A 23,007-nucleotide genomic window follows, 5' to 3' on the forward strand; every position below is an offset into this window, starting at 1 on the left:
TCAAAGCCACGGTGTCTTCGCTGGTTTCTGCTGCTGGATTCAAAGGATCTACACAAGAGTACATACAAAAAGTGCTCAATAAATATAAACAAAGCAGCTTTCACAAGATTTTCAGAGGGTTTCTCAAAACACACCCTCCAGATAGATACAACTGAAAGAAGATAAAATCAAGTTTAACGTAAGAAAAATATAATCACCCTTAGTGTGTCCACCCAATTAAGTAGACCGTATTAGAGATCATTCATAATCCTGTTGTTTTTTTTCCAGTGAAAAAAACTGTTAAAACACAATTTTGTACCCTCTCTACCCTTTTTTATTCTCACTGGCAGTGGGGTGAGAGGAATACACGCGGAGAAAGCTATTATATGTTTCTTACATGTTTATAGCTTAGCGCTTTTTAAAACTTGATTTCATCTTCTTTCAGCTGGATTGAAATGGGCAATAAAATTAAATGCAAAACTGGTCTGGCTTTGTATTTAATATTATTGCCCCATTAAAGCCAGCAGGTAAAACTGCCGAAGATCCACCTGTAAAAAGTGCTGCTTAGTAAATTTGCCACCCCCTCTCCTGCCTAATCTGTAGGGAAACTAACCTATAGTAATGACTGCCATAGATTATTCAGAAGAAGACGGAGTATTTATTAAAAGTCCGTTACTGTAATGCACCTTCGTTTTCTACCAAAAGTAACTTTTAATATATTCTATTTGTAAAATACAGTTGTTTTTTTGTAAAATTGAGGAAGGAGATTGGTAGGTACATGCATAGCTGCTACTTGCAGTGTAGTGCACAAAATGCTATATATTTTATTACACTCCAAAACACTCTCGCACTTTTTTTGTACAGTATACACTGTTGAGTAATTCTTACATGAAAAATCTTCTCTTTTTTTCCTTTTTTTCCTTTTAGGTTTGGATAATATATGGAGATGGTTCATTAGGATACAGCATTGTAGAGTTTGATACATATACACGCCACAAGGTAGTTTTTAGTTTAAAAATAAAATTTGCTTTGTAACTAATATTTTCTATTGCAGTGTTATGAACGTAGAACAGACATTAACATACTTGTATATAATATTATATATATATATATATATATATATATATATATATATATACATACATACATACAGAACTATGTGGACACAAGTGATTGGACACTGAAAGCAAAAAGATCAATGAGATTTTATTGACGTCAGTACTTTTTAGGCCCACCACATGCAGTGATTACTGCAGACACCCTTCTTGGCAAACAGTCCACAAGTTCCTGGACAACAGCAGGTGGTATGTTTTTCCATTCCGCCTTAAGTACAATGACCAACCACAACACAAGTCGGTCTAGAACGCACCCATCATCCCATGAAAAATGCACTGTGCCATGGCATAGTCCATTTTTCATGGGATGACTTATTGACAGTATATGTGTACCACTCTGGCTATCTTTATGCTAAGTATTCATGCGTATTGCTACGTAATTCTTGATTATTGAAAATGCTCTTTGCTATGTTGGACTTCATTATGCTGCTTATTACCTGATAAATATTTTTAACTTTTTGCATATAAGTGGATGTACTGACTCTTTTTTGCTATCTAACTTACACATATATGTTCTATGCACTACTGTAATCTGGACAGTTAAGGTGCATACACACTGGGTGTTTTTGCCCAGTGTGTATGCATAGCGATGATCGCTGACATCGCTCGGCTGAAAAGCGCTCCGTGCATACACACTGATCGCTTTTTTCCCCTGCCCAGCGATATCAGCGGGGGTGAGCGGCTTTCCATAGCAGGATGCTATGGAAAGCAGCTCACCCCGCTGTTCATCTACTGGTAATACCAGTAGATGAACGGCGGCCGCCAGCGATGAAGCGGGAGCGCGCATCAGCGTTCACCGCTCCGCTTGAGCATACACACTGGGCGGCTTTGAGCTGAAAGCAGCTCAACACACCAAAAGTGAGCTGCTTTCAGCTCAATATCGCCCAGTGTCTATGGGCCTTTAGTGTATGCAGCTGGTCTTGTAAAAAATAAATGATACATATACCATAAGTTCAATTTTGAAACAATGCAATTCAATATACCAAGTTCGGCAATTCAATATACAGGTGATTGGGATGCCGGCAGTCACGTGACCAACAGCAGCATCCCGACACTAGAGGGGTAATGATTTTAACCCTCCCCTAACCCTCCGGAGGGTGGTGGCTAGGGTTAACCCCCCAGAGTGGCGTCTATGGCTAATCCTTGGGAACGGGAGGGAGGGTGACGGCTAGGGCTAACCACCCCGCCTAGTGTTTAACCCTAACCTCCCCCAAACCACCCACGCCTCCTAAGCTTTGCCTTTTGGAGTTTGGTCCCGTTGGTTTACACCATCATCACATGGTGCAAACCACTTTATGCCTATGGAGTCTCCGTCTGGCTCCGGAGTCTGACACGAACACTGCATATGCTTCTAAGGAGAAGTCTTTCACAACTCCTCCAGTAAGCCAGGGTTGTAACTCGCTGGGACAGTGGTTATCTCTACTGCTGTCCCTGCATGTTAGTACATAGCCCAGGCATTTTTGGGGAAAAATGTAAAAGTCTGTCAATAGACACTGTTACTAATTGTGGTTATAATACTTCCACTATTATTAATACTCCTTAGTGTGATACTTGTGAGCTGCTTGCTTTAATTGTATGCAACCTTTACGTTACTGTCTGTAATGTTCTCTCTCAGACTCCAGTGATTGCTCTGGTTGGAAACGATGCCTGCTGGAGTCAGATTTCTCGAGAACAAGTCCCCATGCTGGGAAGCAATGTTGCCTGCAGTCTGGCATATAATGGTGAGTTATTTTAGTGTCTATTCTTCTCCTGACTATGTACTCTGCAGCCTCTGTATGTTTCAATGGAAAATGATGGTATCTCTGTTTCTCTTATGTCCTAGAGGATACTGGGGTCCACATTAGTACCATGGGGTATTGACGGGTCCACTAGGAGCCTTGGGCACTTCAAGAAATCAATAGTGTGCACTGGCTCTTCCCTCTATGCCCCTCCCACCAGACTCAGTTTAGAAAATGTGCCCGAAGGAGCCGGTCACACTTAGGGAAGCTCCTGAAGAGTTTTCTGCATTTATTTTCTGTTTGTTGCCTTCAGGCAGGTCTGATTGGCACCAGACTGCCTGCTTCGTGGGACTTAGGGGGGAGAACGGCCCAACTTCCTAAAGAGTTATTGGTCCCGTTTCACCGCTGACAGCACACTGAGCTCCTGAGCGAGTCATTCGTAAGCCCCACCATGGCGAGCGTACCCTCCCGCAGCACGCCACCACCCCTAACAGTCAGAAGATAGAAGAGTGGTGAGTACAGCGCCAGCGTCCTGGTTAGCGGGTTGCTGGCGGGAATGGCGGCACAAGGGTAGGAGCGCAGCTCTGAGTGCAGGCCGCGCTCCAGAGGGCTCAGAGGACATACACAGACGTGTGTTCCGCTGTGAGGGACGTGCTGAGCCACCAATGCATACCCACACTGGCTATCATACCTAACAAGGGTTTTAACCCTCTGTTAGGCATAAAAATTACCTCAGGCCAGTATAAAAAAGCGGGAAGCCAAGCGCCATTAAGGGGGCGGGACTTCACTATGAGCGGATCCAGCAGCTCACCAGCGCCATTTTCCCTCTGCAGCTTACACTGACAGGAATCACAGGGAAGCGCAGCTCCTCCACAAAGACTCCACGTCTCTTCAGCAATACCAGGGGGTCTTAGAAGGGGGGAGTATTGTAGTATACTAAGCCCTATTAAGGGACTTAGTGTGGCGACCCAGCTAAATTTCACTTGGTTACAAGGGCGCTGTGTGGCTGGCTCCAATTTCTGTGTCTCCCTGAGGGCTCTGTGTGTGTTAAACTCTGTTTTTACCTTCTGTCTGTGGGTGTGTCCCTTCTTGTTACCATGTCCAGGGACTGTGTTTCCTGCACAGCTGAGTGTCTTTCCTCCCCCGGAGACTCACTACCCTGTACTCAGGATAGTGCACATTCTCAGGCTAGTGGGGCAGAACCCCCATGGTTAGCTTCCATTAAAGGGATGATATCTAATATTTCTACTAAATTATCCCATAATGAGAAAGAGACACAATTCTTAAGACAGTCTATGGATGGACCTGATGAATAAAGATTCAGTTCCCATACCAGCGTCTCAAACCCCCGCCATTTGCCCACAAAAGCCTACTCTGGCCCAGCTCATGCAGGATGATACTGATGACGATACATCAGATCCAGAGGAGGATGAAGTGGATGCGAGTGGGGGGATGCGGTCCTGTCACAAGGAATACAGGCCCTGATAGAGGCTATCAGAAATGTCCTGCACATTCCTGACAAGACGGCGGCGGTAGAGGAGGAATGTTATTTTAATGTAAAAAAGAAATCCACAGCTACTTTTCCTGCATAATAGGAATTAAATGCACTGTTTGAAGAAACTTGGGCTATACCTGACAAAAAATGTCCGATCCCTAAAAGATTAATTACATCCTTTCCCTTTCCTCTGGAAGATAGAAAGAAATGGGGAAAACCCGCCGATTGTGGACGCATCAGTATCTAGGTTGTCACGCAAGATAGTCTTACCTGTTCCTGGGGCAGCATCCTTAAAGAACACAGCTGACCGCAAGACTGAGAACACTCTCAAATCATTATACACTGCTGCTGGGGTGGCCCAGAGACACACTATTGCTTGCGCATGTATCACTAAAGCCATTGCAAAGTGGTCAGGTAACCTAATTGATGGATTGGATCCCGTACCCAGGGGGGAGATAGTTTTACTCCTGCAGCATATTCAAGACTCTGTTAACTTTATGGTGGAGACCAAAAAGGAAATTGGTTTGCTCAACGCACACACCACTGCCATGGCAGTGTCAGCACGCAGGGGCTTGTGGCTACGCCAGTGGACTGCGGATGCGGATTCCAGGAAAGGCATGGAAAACCTACCATTCACAGTTGAGGCCCTTTTGGGGATGAACTGGATAAGTGGATATCCAAGGCGGGTAAGTATACGTACCTTCCTTCCGCAGCACCCCCAGCTAGGAAAACCTACTCTGCTCCAACTCTGCAGTCCTTTCGGACAACGAAATTCAAAGGCAAATTCAAAGGTTCTTCTACCGCCTTCAATTTAATAGCGGTAAACCCAGGAAACCAGCAGCTGCAGGTTCTCAGGAACAGACCTCCAGCATGACGGTGGTCTGCACTGCCTGGAAGACAGGCAGGTGGGAGCTCGGTTACGTGATTTCAGTCACGTTTGGGCAACATCTTGCCAGGATCCCTGGGTCACAGACCTTATCACCGAGGGATACAGACTGGAGTTTTAGGAACTCCCACCTCAAAGATTCTTCAAATCAGGCTTACCAGCTTCTCCGGAAGCAAGTATGACTTTACAGGCAGCAATTCAAAAACTGGCACAGACTCAGGTCATTGTCCCAGTTCCACTTCAATTACAAAACAAGGGTTATTACTTCAACCTGTTTGTGATACCGAAATCGGACGGTTCGTTAAGGCCCATTTTAAACCTCAAATCACTGAACCCGTATTTAAGGGTGTTCAAGTTCAAGATGGAGTCTCTGAGAGCGGTGATCTCAGGTCTGGAGGAGGGGGAATTCCTGGTGTCTCTGGACATTAATGATGGATACCTTCATATTCCGATTTGGCCGCCTCATCAGGCTTATCTAAGGTTTGCACTACAGGACTGTCACTACCAGTTTCAGGCCCTGCCATTTGGCCTCTCCATGCCACCGAGGGTATTTACCAAGGTAATGGCAGAGATGATGTTTCTTCTTCGCAAGCAGGGAGTGAACATAATACCGTACCTGGACGACCTGCTGATAAAAGCGCCTTTTAGGGAGAGGTTGTTGGACAGCATTGCCCTCTCAACCCAGCTTCTCCAGGATCACGGATGGATTCTGAACCTACCAAAATCCCACCTGGAACCAACACGGAGGCTTCTGTTTCTGGGGATGATACTGGATATGGAGGAACAGAAGGTATTCCTTCCATTGAAAAAGGCATTGATAATCCAGTCGATGGTGCGGGATGTCCTAAAACCAGCCTGGATATCGGTGCATCTATGCATTCACCTTCTGGGGAAGATGGTTGCCTCTTACGAGGCTCTACAGTACGGAAGGTTTCATGCGAGGCCCTTCCAGCTGGATCTGCTAGACAAATGGTCCGGATCGCATCTTCACATGCAGCAGAAGATACGTCTGTCACCAAAAGCCAGGATTTGTCTTCTGTGGTGGCTTCAGACTTCTCACCTGACCGAGGGTCGAAGGTTCGGGATTCAAAATTGGGTTCTGCTAATCACAGACGCAAGCCTCAGAGGTTGGAGAGCAGTCACCCAGAGGGTGCAGTTTCAAGAAAGATGGTCAAGTCAGGAAGTCGTCCTTCCAATCAACATTCTGAAACTAAGGGCCATATACAACGCCCTGCTACTTGCATCGCATCTTCTTCAAAATCACGCCATTCAGGTTCAGTTGGACAATGTGACAGCAGTAACGTACATAAACCGACAGGGCGGAATGAAGAGTAGAGCAGCAATGTCGGAGGTAACCAGAATTATGCTCTGGGCAGAAAGACACGCGGTGGCGCTGTCGGCAATCTTCAGTCCGGGAGTAGACAACTGGGAAGCGGACTTCCTCAGCAGACACTACCTCCACCGGGGGGAGTGTGGCCTTCACCCGCAGGTGTTCCAGTCCTTAACACGTCGGTGGGGAATTCCACAGATAGACATGATGGCCTCTTGTCTCAACAAGAAGCTAAAGTGGTATTGTTCCAGGTCGAGGGATTCGCAAGCAGTGGCGGTTGACGCTCTGGTGACTCCATGGGTCTACCAAATGGGTTTACGTGTTTCCACCTTTTCCACTGATCCCAAGAATTCTCAAAAGAATTAAAAGGGAAAAGGTTCAAGCAATTCTCATTGCTCTGGATTGACCAAGAAGGGCCTGGTACGCGGATCTACTGGAGATGCTCCTAGAGGACCCGTGGCCTCTTCCTCTTCGAGAGGATCTTCTACAACAGGGGCCGCCTGTCTATCAAGACTTACCACGGCTACGTTTGACGTCATTCCGAACAAGGTTGTCCCTACCTTGATCCAAGCCAGGAAAGGGGTAACGTCTAAACATTTCCACCGTATTTGGAATAAAATATGTCTCGTGGTGTGAAAACAGGAAATTTCCTGCAGTGGAATTTCAGCTGGGACGTTTTCTCCTTTTTCTACAGTTGGGTGTGGATATGGGCCTCCGTTTGGGCTGCTTGAAGGTCCAGATTTCGGCCTTATCCATTTTCTTCCAGAAACAATTGGCTTCCCTCCCTGAGGTTCAGACGTTCTTGAAGGGGGATCTGCACATCCAACCGCCCTTTGTGCCTCCCACGGCACCTTGGTATCTGAACGTAGTGTTGCAGTTCCTACAATCGGAATGGTATGAGCCTTTACAGGAGATGGACGTAAAGTTTCTTACATGGAAGACTGTTACACTATTGGCCTTAGCTTCTACAAGGCGTGTGTCCGAACTGGGGGCGTTGTCTCACAATAGCCCCTATTTGATTTTTCATGAAGATAGAGCTGAACTCAGAACTCGTCAGCAATTTCTTCCTAAGGTGGTGTCTGCGTTTCATATCAACCAACCTATTGTGGTTCCGGTGCTTACTGACACCTCTGCTACCTCCAAAGTCTTTGGATGTTGTGAGGGGCTTTGAAGATCTATGTGAAGCGGACAGCTCGTCACAGGAATCTGACTCGCTGTTTGTTCTCTATGATCCCAAGAAAATTGGATGTTCTGCTTCAAAGCAGTCTATTGCTCGCTGTATCAGGCTTACTATCCAGCATGCTTATTCATCGGCATGAGTGCCGGTTCCTAAAGTACAAGCCCACTCTACTAGGTCGGTGGGTTCTTCCTGGGTGGCTGCCCGGGGTGTCTCGGCTTTACAACTCTGCCGAGCAGCTATTTGGTCAGGTTCGTACACGTTTGCTAAGTTCTACAAGTTCAATACTTTGGCCTCTGAGGACCTTCAGTTTGGTCAATCAGTTCTGCATGAACCTCAGCACTCTCCCACCCGGTTTGGGAGCTTTGGTACATCCCCATGGTACTAATGTGGACCCCAGGATCCTCTAGGACGTAAGAGAAAATAGGATTTTAATTACCTACCGGTAAGTCCTTTTCTCGTAGTCCGTAGAGGATACTGGGCGCTCGCCCAGTGCTTCGTTTTTCCTGCACTGTTACTTTGTTGAGTAATGTGTTGGTTCAGCTGGTGCTGTTCCTGTTCAAGTTGGTTAGTATGGCTTTCCTCTTGTTTGTGTGTGCTGGTTCGAATCTCACCACTGTTCTGTTACATCCTTCCTCAGGATATGTCCATCTCCTCGGGCACAGTTTCTAGACTGAGTCTGGTGGGAGGGGCATAGAGGGAGGAGCCAGTGCACACTATTGATTTCTTGAAGCGCCCAGGGCACCTAGTGGACCCGTCTATACCCCATGGAACTAATGTGGACCCCAGTATCCTCTACGTACTACGAGAAAATGATTTACTGGTAGGTAATTAAAATCCTATTTTTTTTTAATTTTGTTTACCAACTTGTTATCTGACTAGATTGCTTAGGAATTAAGCACAGATCTCTCGTGTGTATGCCCCCCTCAATCTAGCAGGTCGCTCACTTCAGCGCTGTGTGAAGTGCGCGCCCCTCCCCCCCCCCACCCCGTCGTCATCTCACTCCCCCCTCGCGGTCTGTGATAGATCGCTCAGCACACATCTCTAGTGTGTACTTCATTTTTATCAAAGTCAAGTAATTTGTCAAAATGATTTCCTAATACGTGAGTTGGACACCATGATCTGCATTGTGAAAGGAATCTCCTCTACTCTGTTACTCGCACTACTCCTTTCCACTCTTTGGCTTCACATTTATCCCCATTCCACCCAATATGATGCTGTCCCTGTCATGTGCAGCCGTGTCCTCACAATCACAAAAACAAACAGGTCACTGTCGTCACAAGATTATTGCACGTCATCTCTTTAAATACTCTGTGCTGCAATCCCAAATCTCCAGTGTCACTTTTATTATACAGTGGCCAAATTATTCCCATAAATGACACAAGTTTCAGTTGAAAATGAAATAGTGTATGATGAGACCAATAGGTAGGCGTGTGTGATTTCAGCTCTGAAACTTAGGCACCATAGAACTCTGTTAAAGATAAATGACATCACTACTCACCAACTATATTTTACAGTATTGGGTCCATTATTGTCATGCATATGCTCCAATTGTAAATATGTGGTACCTATAAGAGGTGATCCTCATTTTCAGGTGTTTTACCTGCAGTGACAGCTCTGCTGTATAGATCATGTGACAGACCTACTCTCCAAATACAGACGTAGGCACGCTCATCTAGCGTTGAGCTTGCTGTATTCGCGGCAAGCCAGGCACAGCAAGTATGCCCACGACTAGAACATGTGCGTGTGTCTAAGTATGCGTTCTCATAGGGAATACATGGGCAATGTACCGGCGTACTGAGCGTGGCTACATCTGTATGTATGTTAGATTTTATGGGTGTGCCCTCACAAGTCTCCAAGTGATGAGAATGCTACTGCCTAAATAAAGATATTTCTCTTACATCCTAGAGGATGCTGGGGTCCACATTAGCACCATGGGGTATAGACGGGTCCACCAGAAGCCATTGGCACTTTAAGAGTTTGAGAGTGTGGGCTGGCTCCTCCCTCTATACCCCTCCTACCAGGCTCAGTTTAGAAAATGTGCCCGGAGGAGCCGGTCACAGCTAGGGGAGCTCTCCAGAGTTTCCTTAGTAAAAGTTATTTTTTAGCATTTATTGTTTCTCTAACTTCCTAGTGGATGCTGGGGACTCCGTAAGGACCATGGGGAATAGCGGGCTCCGCAGGAGACTGGGCACTCTAAAGAAAGATTTAGTACTATCTGGTGTGCACTGGCTCCTCCCTCTATGCCCCTCCTCCAGACCTCAGTTAGAATCTGTGCCCGGCCAGAGCTGGGTGCTCCTAGTGGGCTCTCCTGAGCTTGCTAGAAAAGAAAGTATTTTGTCAGGTTTTTTATTTTCAGAGAGCTTCTGCTGGCAACAGACTCTCTGCTACGAGGGACTGAGGGGAGAGAAGCAAACCTACTCACGGCAGCTAGGTAGCGCTTCTTAGGCTACTGGACACCATTAGCTCCAGAGGGATCGAACACAGGTACCTAACCTTGATCGTCCGTTCCCGGTGCCGCGCCGCCGTCCCCTCGCAGAGCCAGAAGAACAGAAGCAGCAGAAGCATGAAGACATCGAAATCGGCGGCTGAAGACTCCTGTCTTCACTTAAGGTAGCGCACAGCACTGCAGCTGTGCGCCATTGCTCCCACAGCACACCGCACACTCCGGTCACTGTAGGGCGCAGGGGGGGGCGCCCTGGGCAGCAATTAATTACCTTTTTGGCAAAAATAGACATATATACAGTCTGGGACTGTATATATGGCCGAGCCCCCGCCATTTTTTACACATTAAAGCGGGACAGAAGCCCGCCGCTGAGGGGGCGGGGCCTTCTTCCTCAGCACACCAGCGCCATTTTCTCTTCACAGCTCCGCTGGAAGGACGCTCCCCAGGCTCTCCCCTGCAGTATACAGGTGCAATAGAGGGTAAAAAAGAGAGGGGGGGCACATAAATTTAGGCGCAGAGATATATTTAACAGCAGCTACGGGGTAAACACTAAGGTACAGTGTAATCCCTGGGTTATATAGCGCTGGGGTGTGTGCTGGCATACTCTCTCTCTGTCTCCCCAAAAGCCTTTGTGGGGTCCTGTCCTCAGTCAGAGCATTCCCTGTGTGTGTGCTGTGTGTCGGTACGCCTGTGTCGACATGTTTGAGGAAGGATACGTGGAGGCAGAACAAGTGCAGCTGAGTGTGGTGTCGCCGCCGACGGTGCCGACACCTGATTGGATGGATATGTGGAAGGTGTTAAATGATAATGTAAACTCCTTGCATAACAGATTGGATAAAACTGTAACCTTGGGACAGTCAGGGTCTCAACCCATGCCTGATCCTACAGCGCAGAGGCCGTCAGGGTCTCAAAAGCGCACACTATCCCAGATAGTTGACACAGATGTCGACACGGAAGCTGACTCCAGTGTCGATGACGATGAGGCAAAGTTGCAGCCTAAAATGATTAAAGCCATCCGCTACATGATTGTAGCAATGAAGGATGTATTACACATTTCTGAGGAAAATCCTGTCCCTGACAAGAGGATTTATATGTATGGGGAGAAAAAGCATGAAGTGACTTTTCCCCCTTCACATGAATTAAATTAATTATGTGAAAAAGCGTGGGATTCCCCTGACAGGAAGGTGATAATTTCCAAGAGATTACTTATGGCGTATCCTTTCCCGCCAACGGACAGGTTACGCTGGGAATCCTCCCCTAGTGTAGACAAGGCGTTGACACGCTTGTCTAAGAAGGTGGCCCTGCCGTCTCAGGATACGGCCGCCCTAAAGGATCCTGCGGATAGAAAGCAGGAAGCTATCCTGAAGTCTGTTTATACACATTCTGGCACACTGCTGAGGCCAGCAATTGCTTCGGCCTGGATGTGTAGTGCGGTAGCTGCAGGGACGGATAGACGGTCTTTCGGACCTAGTTTCCACAGCTAGGGCTGGGAAGTCAAATTTCTTGCCTTATGTCCCTCCACAGCCTAAGAAAGCGCTGTATTACCAAATGCAGTCCTTTCGTTCTCAGAAGAGCAAGAAGGTCAGAGGTGCGTCCTTTCTTGCCAGAGGCAGGGGTAGAGGGAAAAAGCTGCACCATGCAGCTAGTTCCCAGGAACAAAAGTCTTCCCTGGCTTCCACTAAATCCACCGCATGACGCTGGGGCTCCACAGGCGGAGCCAGGAGCCGTGGTGGCACGTCTCCGACATTTCAGCCACCAGTGGGTTCGCTCACAGGTGGATCCTTGGGCTATACAAATTGTGTCTCAGGGATACAAGCTGGAATTCGAGGTGACGCCCCCTCACCGTTACCTAAAATCGGCCTTACCAACTTCCCCCATGGAAAGGGAGATAGTGTTGGCGGCAATTCACAAACTTTTTCTCCAGCAGGTGGTGGTAGAGGTTCCCCCCCTTCAACGGGGAAGGGGCTACTATTCCACTATGTTTGTGGTACCGAAACCGGACTGTTCGGTCAGACCCATTTTAAATTTAAAATCCCTGAACATTTATCTGAAGAAATTCAAGTTCAAAATGGAATCGCTCAGAGCGGTCATTGCAAGCCTGGAAGAGGGGATTTTATGGTGTCTCTGGACATCAAGGATGCTTACTTGCATGTCCCCATTTATCCGCCTCATCAGGAGTACCTCAGGTTTGTGGTACGGGACTGTCATTACCAATTCCAGACGTTGCCGTTTGGCCTGTCCACGGCACAGAGAGTTTTTACCAAGGTGATGGCGGAAATGATGGTGCTCCTTCGAAAACAAGGGGTTACAATTATCCCATACTTGGACGATCTCCTCATAAAGGCGAGGTCCAGGGAGCAGTTGCTGATCAGCGTAGCACACTCTTAGGAAGTGTTGCGTCAGCACGGCTGGATTCTGAACATTCCAAAGTCGCAGCTGATTCCTGCGACGCGTCTGCCCTTCCTGGGCATGATTCTGGACACAGACCAGAAGAAGGTGTTTCTCCCGGAGGAGAAGGCTCAGGGGCTCGTGACTCTGGTCAGAGACCTCCTAAAGCCAAAACAGGTGTCGGTGCATCACTGCACACGAGTCCTGGGAAAGATGGTGGCGTCATACGAAGCCATTCCCTTCGGCAGGTTCCATGCGAGGATCTTTCAGTGGGATCTGCTGGACAAGTGGTCCGGATTGCATCTTCAGATGCATCGGATGATCACCCTGTCCCCCAGGGCCAGGGTGTCTCTTCTGTGGTGGCTACAAGGTGCTCACCTCCTCGAGGGCCGCAGATTCGGCATACAGGACTGGGTCCTGGTGACCACGGATGCAAGCCTCTGAGGGTGGGGGGCAGTCACTCAAGGAAGAAACTTCCAAGGGCTGTGGTCAAGTCAGGAGACTTGTCTGCACATAAATATTCTGGAGCTACGGGCCATATACAACGCCCTGAGTCAAGCGGAGCCTCTGCTTCGAGACCAACCAGTGCTGATTCAGTCAGACAACATCACGGCAGTCGCTCATGTAAACCGCCAGGGCGGCACAAGAAGCAGGGTGGCAATGGCGGAAGCCACCAGGATTCTTCGTTGGGCGGAGAATCACGTGCAAGCACTGTCAGCAGTGTTCATTCCGGGAGTGGACAACTGGGAAGCAGACTTCCTCAGCAGACACGACCTCCACCTGGGAGAGTGGGGACTTCATCAAGAAGTCTTCACGCAGATTGTAAATCGATGGGAACTGCCACAGGTGGACATGATGGCGTCCCGCCTCAACAAAAAATTAAAGAGGTATTGCGCCAGGTCAAGGGACCCTCAGGCGATAGCTGTGGACGCACTGGTGACACCGTGGGTATTCCAGTCGGTCTATGTGTTTCCTCCTCTTCCTCTCATACCCAGGGTACTGAGAATCGTAAGAAAAAGAGGAGTGAGAACAATACTCATTGTTCCGGATTGGCCAAGAAGGACTTGGTACCCGGAGCTGCAAGAAATGCTCACAGAGGACCCATGGCCTCTGCCTCTCAGACAGGACCTGTTGCAACAGGGGCCCTGTCTGTTCCAAGACTTACCGCGGCTGCGTTTGACGGCATGGCGGTTGAACGCCGGATCCTAGCAGAAAAGAGCATTCCGGATGCAGTTATTCCTACGCTGATAAAGGCTAGGAAGGACGTGACAGCAAAACATTATCACCGTATATGGCGAAAATATGTTGCTTGGTGTGAGGCCAGGAAGGCCCCTACAGAGGAATTCCAGCTGGGTCGATTCCTGCACTTCCTACAGTCAGGTGTGACTATGGGCCTAAAATTAGGGTCCATAAAGGTCCAGATTTCGGCCCTATCCATTTTCTTTCAAAAAGAACTGGCTTCACTGCCTGAGGTTCAGACCTTTGTTAAGGGAGTGCTGCATATTCAACCTCCTTTTGTGCCACCAGTGGCACCTTGGGATCTTAACGTGGTCTTGGGTTTCCTGAAATCCCACTGGTTTGAGCCACTTAAGACAGTGGAGCTAAAGTATCTCACGTGGAAAGTGGTCATGCTGTTGGCCTTAGCCTCAGCTAGGCGTGTGTCAGAATTGGCGGCTTTGTCATGTAAAAGCCCCTATCTGGTTTTCCATATGGATAGGGCAGAATTGCGGACTCGTCCGCAGTTTCTGCCAAAGGTGGTGTCAACTTTTCATTTGAACCAACCCATTGTGGTGCCTGCGGCTACTCGTGACTTGGAGGATTCCAAGTTGCTTGATGTAGTCAGGGCTTTGAAGATCTATGTTGCCAGGACGGCTGGAGTCAGGAAAACTGACTCGCTGTTTGTCCTGTATGCATCCAACAAGCTGGGTGCTCCTGCTTCAAAGCAAACCATTGCTCGCTGGATCTGTAACACGATTCAGCAGGCTCATTCTGCGGCTGGATTGCCGCATCCAAAATCAGTGAAAGCCCATTCCACAAGGAAGGTGGGCTGTTCTTGGGTGGCTGCCCGAGGGGTCTCGGCATTACAGCTTTGCCGAGCTGCTACTTGGTCGGGTTCAAACACATTTGCAAAATTCTACAAGTTTGATACCCTGGCTGAGGAGGACCTGGTGTTTGCTCATTCGGTGCTGCAGAGTCATCCGCACTCTCCCGCCCGTTTGGGAGCTTTGGTATAATCCCCATGGTCCTTACGGAGTCCCCAGCATCCACTAGGACGTTAGAGAAAATAAGAATTTACTCACCGGTAATTCTATTTCTCGTAGTCCGTAGTGGATGCTGGGCGCCCGTCCTAAGTGCGGACTTTCTGCAATACGTGTATATAGTTATTGCTTAACAAAGGGTTATGGTTATGTAGCATCGGTTGAGTGATGCTCAGTTGTTGTTCATACTGTTAACAATTTGTACAGTGTGATTGGTGTGGCTGGTATGAGTCTTACCCTGGATTCCAAAATCCTTTCCTTGTAATGTCAGCTCTTCCGGGCACAGTTTCCTTAACTGAGGTCTGGAGGAGGGGCATAGAGGGAGGTGCCAGTGCACACCAGATAGTACTAAATCTTTCTTTAGAGTGCCCAGTCTCCTGCGGAGCCCGCTATTCCCCATGGTCCTTACGGAGTCCCCAGCATCCACTACGGACTACGAGAAATAGAATTACCGGTGAGTAAATTCTTATTTTTACAGGGAGGCTGTTGGCAACAGCCTCACTGCAGCGAGGGACTTAGGGGGAGAGCAGTGTCCGCCCTGCGGGGTCTGAGTCACTGTCTCCGCTGACTGGACACAGCTCCAGAGGGGATAGGTCCTTCCCCGCCACAGGGGATCGCTCACCCCAGCAGCATGCCGCCACCCCCTTGCAGAGCTGAAGATTGTGGCGAGTGAGGCACCGACTTCCCAGGCAAGCGGGGGGCCGGTGTGAAGATGGCAGCATCATGGTAGGAGCGCAGTATTAACTGCGCTCCGGGAGGCTCAGCGGTACATTGTGCGGCGCTGTGAGGGGTGCCCTGAGCCAGCGCCTGCACCCTACACTGGTCACTCAGCCTGTCGGGGTCCTCGGATCTCAGCCAACATCAATCCTCAGGCCAGTATAATCCTATGAAGAGCAGGAAGACTGCGCCATTTTGGGGCGGAGCTCCTCAGAGCAGACCCAGCAGCGTTCAGTGACATTTTCCTGCCTGCACAGCGCTGTCCAGGAAAGAAGCAAGTTCCTCCACAGCAATCTCCAGCTATCTCACGGTACCAGGGGGTTGTTGAAGGGGGGGGGGCTGCAAAATGGCTGTGTAACCTATTAAGGTACACAGCGCTCATAGGGGGTCTCCCTTATATGTATAAAAGCGCTGTGTGTGGGTTTGCTCCAATCTCTGTGTCTCTCTTGCCATTCTTGGGGAGAAACTCTGTCTGTATCCCGTGTGTGTGTGTGTGTGTGTGTGTGTGTGTGTGTGTGTGTGTGTGTGTGTGTGTGTGTGTGTGTGTTCTTCAGCCTCGTCTTTCAATCACAAACCACAGTCCTCATTTCTTCAAAGTCCAAGTCCTTCAGCCTCGTCTTTCAATCACAAACCGGTCCTCATTTCTTTAAAGTCCAAGTTTTTCAGCCTCGTCTTTCAATTACAAAGCACACTCTTCAGTTCTTCTTTACTGGAGTTCTTCAGCTTCACTCTTCAAGTCATTTAACCATAGACTATAATTCTTCCAGTTTCTTCAATTGCTCCAATATTCATGTACAGCCTGATTATTCATTAAATCTACAGTTATCTTCCTACGAAGTCCTCCTTTTCTTTACGCCCTCCGGCCAACGTTAACACTTAGTAAGGCTTCCACCCCATGAGGAGGAATTACATTCAGCCACCCTCGTTTACTCTCCTCACAGGTAGTTGTCCCTTTAGCCAAAACTCGGTTGTTGGAACCCCAACTTACGCCGAGCGTGACAGGATGACACCGATACAGATTCTGATGATGATGATGGGGTACGGGGGACAGCAGCTCTTGCTAAAGGGGTGCAGTTGATGATAGAGGCTATTAGGGATGTGTTGAATATTAATGATACACCACCTGAGCAGGTTGAGGAGGCTTACTTCACTGAGAATAAGAAAGCCTCGCTAACCTTCCCTGCGTCAAAAGAATTAAATGCTATTTTTGAATAGGCTTGGGAAAACCCTGACAAAAAATTCCAGATCCTTAAGAGGGTTCAGGTCGCATTTCCTTTCCCTGTTGAGGATAGAAAAAAAATGGGAAAACCCGCCTATTGTTGACGCGTCAGTATCCAGACTGTCAAAAAAGGTGGTGTTGCCTGTTCCGGGATCTACCGCCTTGATAGAGCCGGCTTATCCTAAGATTGATAATACGCTCAAATCCATGTACACGGCTTCAGGAGCTATACTGCGTCCCACTATTGCCAGTGTTTGGATTGCCAAAGCTATAGTAAAGTGGTCTGGCACCTTGCTTGAAGATTTGGATACTATGGATAAGGACGATGTTGGCTTATTTTTGCGCAACATTCAGGATTCAGCGGGATTTCTGGTGGAATCCATGAAAGATCTGGGTTCCATGGCTGCAGGAATTTCTTCCATGTCGGTCTCAGCGCGGCGAGGACTGTGGCTACGTCGATGGTCTGCCGACACAGAATCCAGGAAAAGTGTGGAGTCCCTACCGTATACAGGCCAGGCTGTCTTTGGGGAAGCGCTAGATGTGTGGATTTCCACGGCTACAGTGGGTAAGTCTCCCTTTCTTCCCTCAGCTGCTCCTGCTCCGAAGAAACCGTTTTCTTCAGCTACATCACAGCCCTTTCGGACTACGAAGCCCAAAAAGGCCAGGCTGTCCAACACGTTCTTTCGGGGAGGTAGGCCCAAGTCCAAGAGACCCGCTACGGCAGGTTCCCAGGTACAGAAACCTATTTCAGGTACACCAAAGTCCTCCGCATGACGGTGGACTGCTGGTCCCGGAGGTGGGGCCGGTGGGAACGAGACTCAGGCAGTAAAGTCACGTCTGGATGTCGTCCGGCCTGGATCCCTGGGTGCAAGATATTGTGTCCCAAGGGTACAGGCTGGAGTTTCAAAATCTCCCCCCTCACCTATTTTTCAAATCAGGTTTACCAGCTCTGCTGGCAGACAGGACGGTCCTACAAGCCACCGTCCAGAAGTTGGTGGAGTCACAAGTCATTGTGCCCGTACCACCTCATATAACAAGGGTTACTATTCGAACCTTTTCATGATAACGAAACCCGATGGTTCGGTCAGGCCCATTCTGAACCTAAAGTCACTGAACCTCTTTCTGAAGGAGTTCAAGTTCAAAATGGAGTCTCTAAGAGCGGTGATATCAAGTCTGGAAGAGGGGGAATTCCTGGTATCCCTGGATATCAAGGATGCGTACCTCCACATTCCGATCTGGCTACCGCATCAGGCGTATCTCCGCTTTGCCTTGTTGGACTGTCATTTCCAGTTCCAGGCCCTGCCATTCGGCCTCTCAACGGTACCAAGGGTATTCACCAGGGTGATGGCAGAGATGATGGTTCTCCTTCGCAGACAGGGGGTGAAGATTATTCCATATCTGGACGATATGCTGATAAAAGCATCGTCCATGGAGAAACTATTGCGGTCCATTGCTCTCTACCGATCTTCTCAGTGTCCACGGTTGGATTCTGAACCTTCCAAAATCACACTTGGAACCAACCAGGAGGTTGTCCTTTCTGGGGATGATCCTCGACACGGAAGTACAGAGGGTATTTATTCCACTGGAAAAAGCGTTGGTGATACAAACAATGGTCCGGGATGTCCTGAAGCCAGCCCGGGTGTCGATTCATCAATGTATTCGCCTTCTGGGAAAGATAGTGGCCTCTTACGAGGCTCTCCAGTACGGAAGGTTTCATGCTCTGTCCTTCCAACTGGATCTCCTGGACAAGTGGTCAGGATCTCATCTGCACATGCACCTGAGAATTCGTCTGTCGCCAAAGGCCAGGATTTCGCTCCTCTGGTGGCTCCAACTACCTCACCTTCTTGAGGGCTGCAGGTTGGGTATTCAGGACTGGATCCTTCTAACCACGGATGCAAGCCTCCGGGGCTGGGGCGCAGTCACTCAAGGGGAGACCTTCCAAGGAAGGTGGTCAGTTCTGGAAGTCGGCCTTCCGATCAACATTCTGGAATTAAGAGCCGTCTACAACGGTCTTCTTCTGGCGGCCCATCTTCTAAGAAATCTGGCCATTCAAGTGCAGTCAGACAACATAACAACAGTGGCTTACATAAACCGACAGGGCGGAACGTAGAGCAGAGCTGCCATGGCGGAGGTAAAACGTGTTGGCGCTGTCAGCAATCTTCATTCCGGGAGTAGACAACTGGGAAGTAGACTTCCTCAGTAGACGCAATCTCCATCCGGGGGAGTGGGGTCTCTATCCGGAGGTGTTCAAAGACATAACAGACCTTTGGGGATTACCCCAAATAGACATGATGGCCTCCCGTCTTAACAAGAAGCTTCGGCATTATTGTTTCAAGTCAATGGACCCACAGGCAGTGGACGCCTGGTGTCTCCGTGGGTGTTCCAGTCGGTGTATGTGTTTCCACCACTCCCACTCATCCCAAGAATCCTAAAGCTCATAAGGAGAACAAGGGTTCAAGCGATCCTCATTGTGCCAGACTGGCCGAGAAGGGCTTGGTACGCGGACCTTCTGGATCTACTACAAGAAGAGCCGAGGCCCCTTCCTCTTCGGGGCGACCTGATGCAGCAGGGGCCGTTCGCCTATCTGGACTTACCACGGCTACGTTTGACGCCATGGAGGTTGAATGCCTGATTCTAGCTCGGAAGTGCATTCCGAACAAAGTTATTCCTACCCTGATACAGGCTAGGAAAGGAGTAACGTCTAAACATTACCATCGTATTTGGAAAAAATATGTGTCTTGGTGTGAGTCCAAGAGGTTTCCTACGGTGGAGTTTCAACTGGGATGGTTTCTCCTCTTCCTGCAGGCAGGAGTGGATATGGGCCTGAGGTTGGGATCTGTGAAGGTCCAGATTTCGGCCCTATCCATTTTCTTCCAGAAACAATTGGCTGCCCGCTCTGAGGTTCAGACCTTTTTGAAGGGTGTTCGGCACATCATCCAGCCTCCCTTTGTACCGTCAACGGCGCCATGGGATCTTAACGTGATGTTGCAGTTTCTCCAGTCTGACTGGTTTGAGCCTCTGCAAGAGGTAGAGGTCAAGTTTCTTACGTGGATGGCTGTCACTTTGTTGGCCTTCGCTTCTGCTAGATGTATGTTGGAGTTGGGGGCTTTTGTCTTGATCTTTCATGAAGATAGAGCTGAGCTCCGGACACGTCAGCAGTTTCTTCCGAAGGTTGTGTCGGCATTTCATATCAACCAATCTATTGTGGTGCCAGTTGCTACTGACTCCTCAATTTCATCTAAGTCCTTAGATGTGATAAGGGCTCTGAAGATCTATGTGAAGAGTACTCATCACAGAAAATCGGACTCTCCTTTTGTCCTATATGATCCCAAGAAAATTGGGTGTCCTGCTTCTAAGCAGACTATCTCTTGCTGGATCAGGTTCACTATCCAGCATGCGTATTCTACGGCGGGATTGCCGTGTCCTACGTCTGTTAAGGCCCACTCTACTCGTAAGGTGGGGTCCTCCTGGGCGGCTGCCCGGGGTGTCTCGGTGTTACAACTTTGCCGAGCAGCTACTTGGTCTGGGTTGAACACGTTTGCAAAGTTCTACAAGTTCGATACTTTGGACTCTGATTATCTGAAGTTCAGTCAATCAGTTCTGCAGGAGCCTCCGCGCTCTCCCTCCCGTTCTGGGAGCTTTGGTACATCCCCATGGTACTAATGTGGACCCCAGCATCCTCTAGGACGTAAGAGAAAATAGGATTTTAATTACCTACCGGTAAATCCTTTTTCTCGTAGTCCGTAGAGGGTGCTGGGCGCCCGCCCAGCGCTTCGTTTTCCTGCAGTTGTTATCTGGTTCTGTACAACTTTGTTGTTAATTATGTACTGCATTATTACTAGGTAAGTAATGTTTCAGCTGTTGCTGAAGTTTTTCAAGCTCGTTAGCTTGATGTGCCTTGTATGTGTGAGCTGGTATGAATGTCGCCACTATCTGTATATAATCCTTCTCTCGAAGATGTCCGTCTCCTCGGGCACAGTTTCTAGACTGAGTCACTCTTAAAGTGCCAATGGCTCCTGGTAAACCTGTCTATACCCCATGGTACTAATGTGGATCCCAGCATCCTCTACGGACTACGAGAAAAGGATTTACCGGTAGGTAATTAAAATCCTATTTTTACATATATTTATGTAACTTGTGTTGGCTGTGTATGTATTTGCATGATTATTTTGTTTCTGATGTTTTCTGCAGATTATCATACTGTGGCAGAAGGTTTTGGAGGGAAAGGTTTCTTGGTCACTCGGCAAGATGAAGACCGAATAACCGACATCATCAAGGAAGCACAAGAAGCAACAAAAAAAGGAAAATCTGCTCTTATTAATGTGCTAATAGGGAAAACCAATTTCCGTGATGGGTCTATTTCTGTGTAAAGTTTTTATTAGTAATGATAAAATAACACTAGAAATATATTTTTGAATAGCCCAGCTTCCTGATCCTATTGATAGATCCCTCTGTCTATCCTCTCCAGTTGGTTACTAAATCTAGCAGAGGATGTACCTGGAAATTGCTCAGAAAGAGGATAGATTTTTATAAACAAGTTTTCCAATTTTTAAAGCATCACCTTTTATGTGACCAATTCAAATATTCTGCTGTGGTTTCTGATAATCGATCTCAGCCACAGTAACTTCCATGGGGCCTATTATACTGTACCTTTGAGTGGATATTTGAGGACAGTTATATTGTATAAGACGATAGTGAATGGGGTGCTGAAGTTTAACTCAGGTAATCTGTGCACAGGAGTGGAAAACCAAACTTTGTATGAGCAGCACTGTTTTACTGATTGTTCTTTTTAATGATATGAAATTATTTCTCTTAATCGCACTGAAAAAGTACTGCCATGTGAAGACCAAATGTATACATATTTACAAAGTACAATGAACCCTTTTTCCTCTGTATTTTTACAGTATATATATGATCTGTCAAAATGAAAAGAAACGGACCAGTCCAGCTTTCACCAGATCTCCTCATTCTAGACATGATCTCGTTATAACATATTCTCTACTTTGAAAGTACACTTTGTGACATTTAGAAATATGTCTGTAAAAGTTCCCAAACTTTGAAGTCAATTCAATTTTCAGCGATGAACTACAGTATACTCCTACCTTGCCTAGAACATCGTACCCTGATTACTTGGGAAATAATGACATAGATCATTGTGTCCTGCCATATTTCTACAAATATTTACCCCGCAACTCAAGTCACTTTTAGATAAAAATAGAGCTAACTTGTAGCGCAATAAAATATTAATGTGTGATAAATGTCACTCTGAGTGATAAATTGCACAGCAAATCAACTCCTGACTGTCATTTTTCAAACAGTCTGTAACATGGCAGTTAGGAGCTGATTGGCTGGTGCAATTTTTCACTCACAGTGAAATTTATCACTCATTGATAAATAAGGGCACAAATAGGCTATGCCTAGGACTTGTATTTTGGTAACCGCTCAAAAGATGACTGGTCTAAGCTTGCAATCAGTGGTGCTAAACTGGTTAAGTTACTTCCACAGGTTTGTAGAATTTATGTATAGGGCACATACTGTACCTCCCAGAGAACAAAAAAATACGAATGGCTTTTGCAAGAATATAGTCCCTACCGCTCAAATACGCTGTAACCAGGAACAACCCACTGAATGTCAGCTCTGTCCAGTTTAGTGTAAGTAAGGCTGTGAATTTCTTTATCATCCACTAGGGGTCACTGGAGTACTCTTGGGGGATATGGACGGCTTCCACCGGAAGAAGGCACTGAATAAATTAATTTTTGAGACTACTCCTCCCCTCCATATCCTCGAGCACTTCAGTGTTTTTTCTGTGCTCGACACAGTTAGAAGGCATAGTGGAGCTCGTCCACGAAGTATTGGAATTTTTTTTTTTTAGTTCCTAAGTTTTTCTTCTTTTCAAGGATTTCCACGTCCTTTCCCCCCTTCTAACAGGCGTGGGTCAGGGACAGTGGAAGCGGCTGAAAACAGCCGTGAGTGTCGGACCTCTCTGTAAAGAGCTCCCTCACTCCACCTGCAGGCTGCCTGCAAAAAGCTGGACGGAGCTTGGATGAGAAGCCCCGTCATAGACTTTGGTCACGGTCCAGGTATGTTAGGGGCGGTCAGCTCTTGCTGCCGCTCCACTGTTGGGGATTGTATTGGGTACTCACCGCTGCCCGGAGCGCGTGTGCATGGGCCGCATCACGGCTCCATGCGGCGCGCTCTCACTCTCCGCTCCCAGCATCTTAAATACCAGACCGCTGCTCCCCGGCGCCGCAGCAGCGCTGCCTGGCTACACAGACACTC

General features: G+C 47.9%; 1 protein-coding gene across 4 annotated transcripts in view; it reads left to right on the forward strand.

Annotated features, from left to right (window-relative positions):
* Nucleotides 1–22,466, forward strand: part of ILVBL (ilvB acetolactate synthase like) — a 116,597-nt gene extending 94,131 nt beyond the window's left edge. For 3 of the 4 annotated variants that reach the window (XM_063942965.1, XM_063942964.1, XM_063942966.1), the window contains 3 exons: nucleotides 907–978; nucleotides 2,710–2,815; nucleotides 20,920–22,465. In XM_063942965.1, coding sequence (XP_063799035.1) covers nucleotides 907–978; nucleotides 2,710–2,815; nucleotides 20,920–21,098 — 357 coding nt within the window. In that variant the 3' untranslated portion in view covers nucleotides 21,099–22,465. Of the gene's footprint in view, nucleotides 1–906; nucleotides 979–2,709; nucleotides 2,816–20,919 lie in introns of all 4 variants that reach the window. The other variant, XM_063942963.1, reaches the window with a different exon arrangement.
* Nucleotides 22,467–23,007: the final 541 nt, after the last annotated feature.

Source organism: Pseudophryne corroboree, chromosome 10 (assembly GCF_028390025.1).
Source record: "Pseudophryne corroboree isolate aPseCor3 chromosome 10, aPseCor3.hap2, whole genome shotgun sequence".
Lineage (NCBI taxonomy): Eukaryota > Metazoa > Chordata > Amphibia > Anura > Myobatrachidae > Pseudophryne > Pseudophryne corroboree.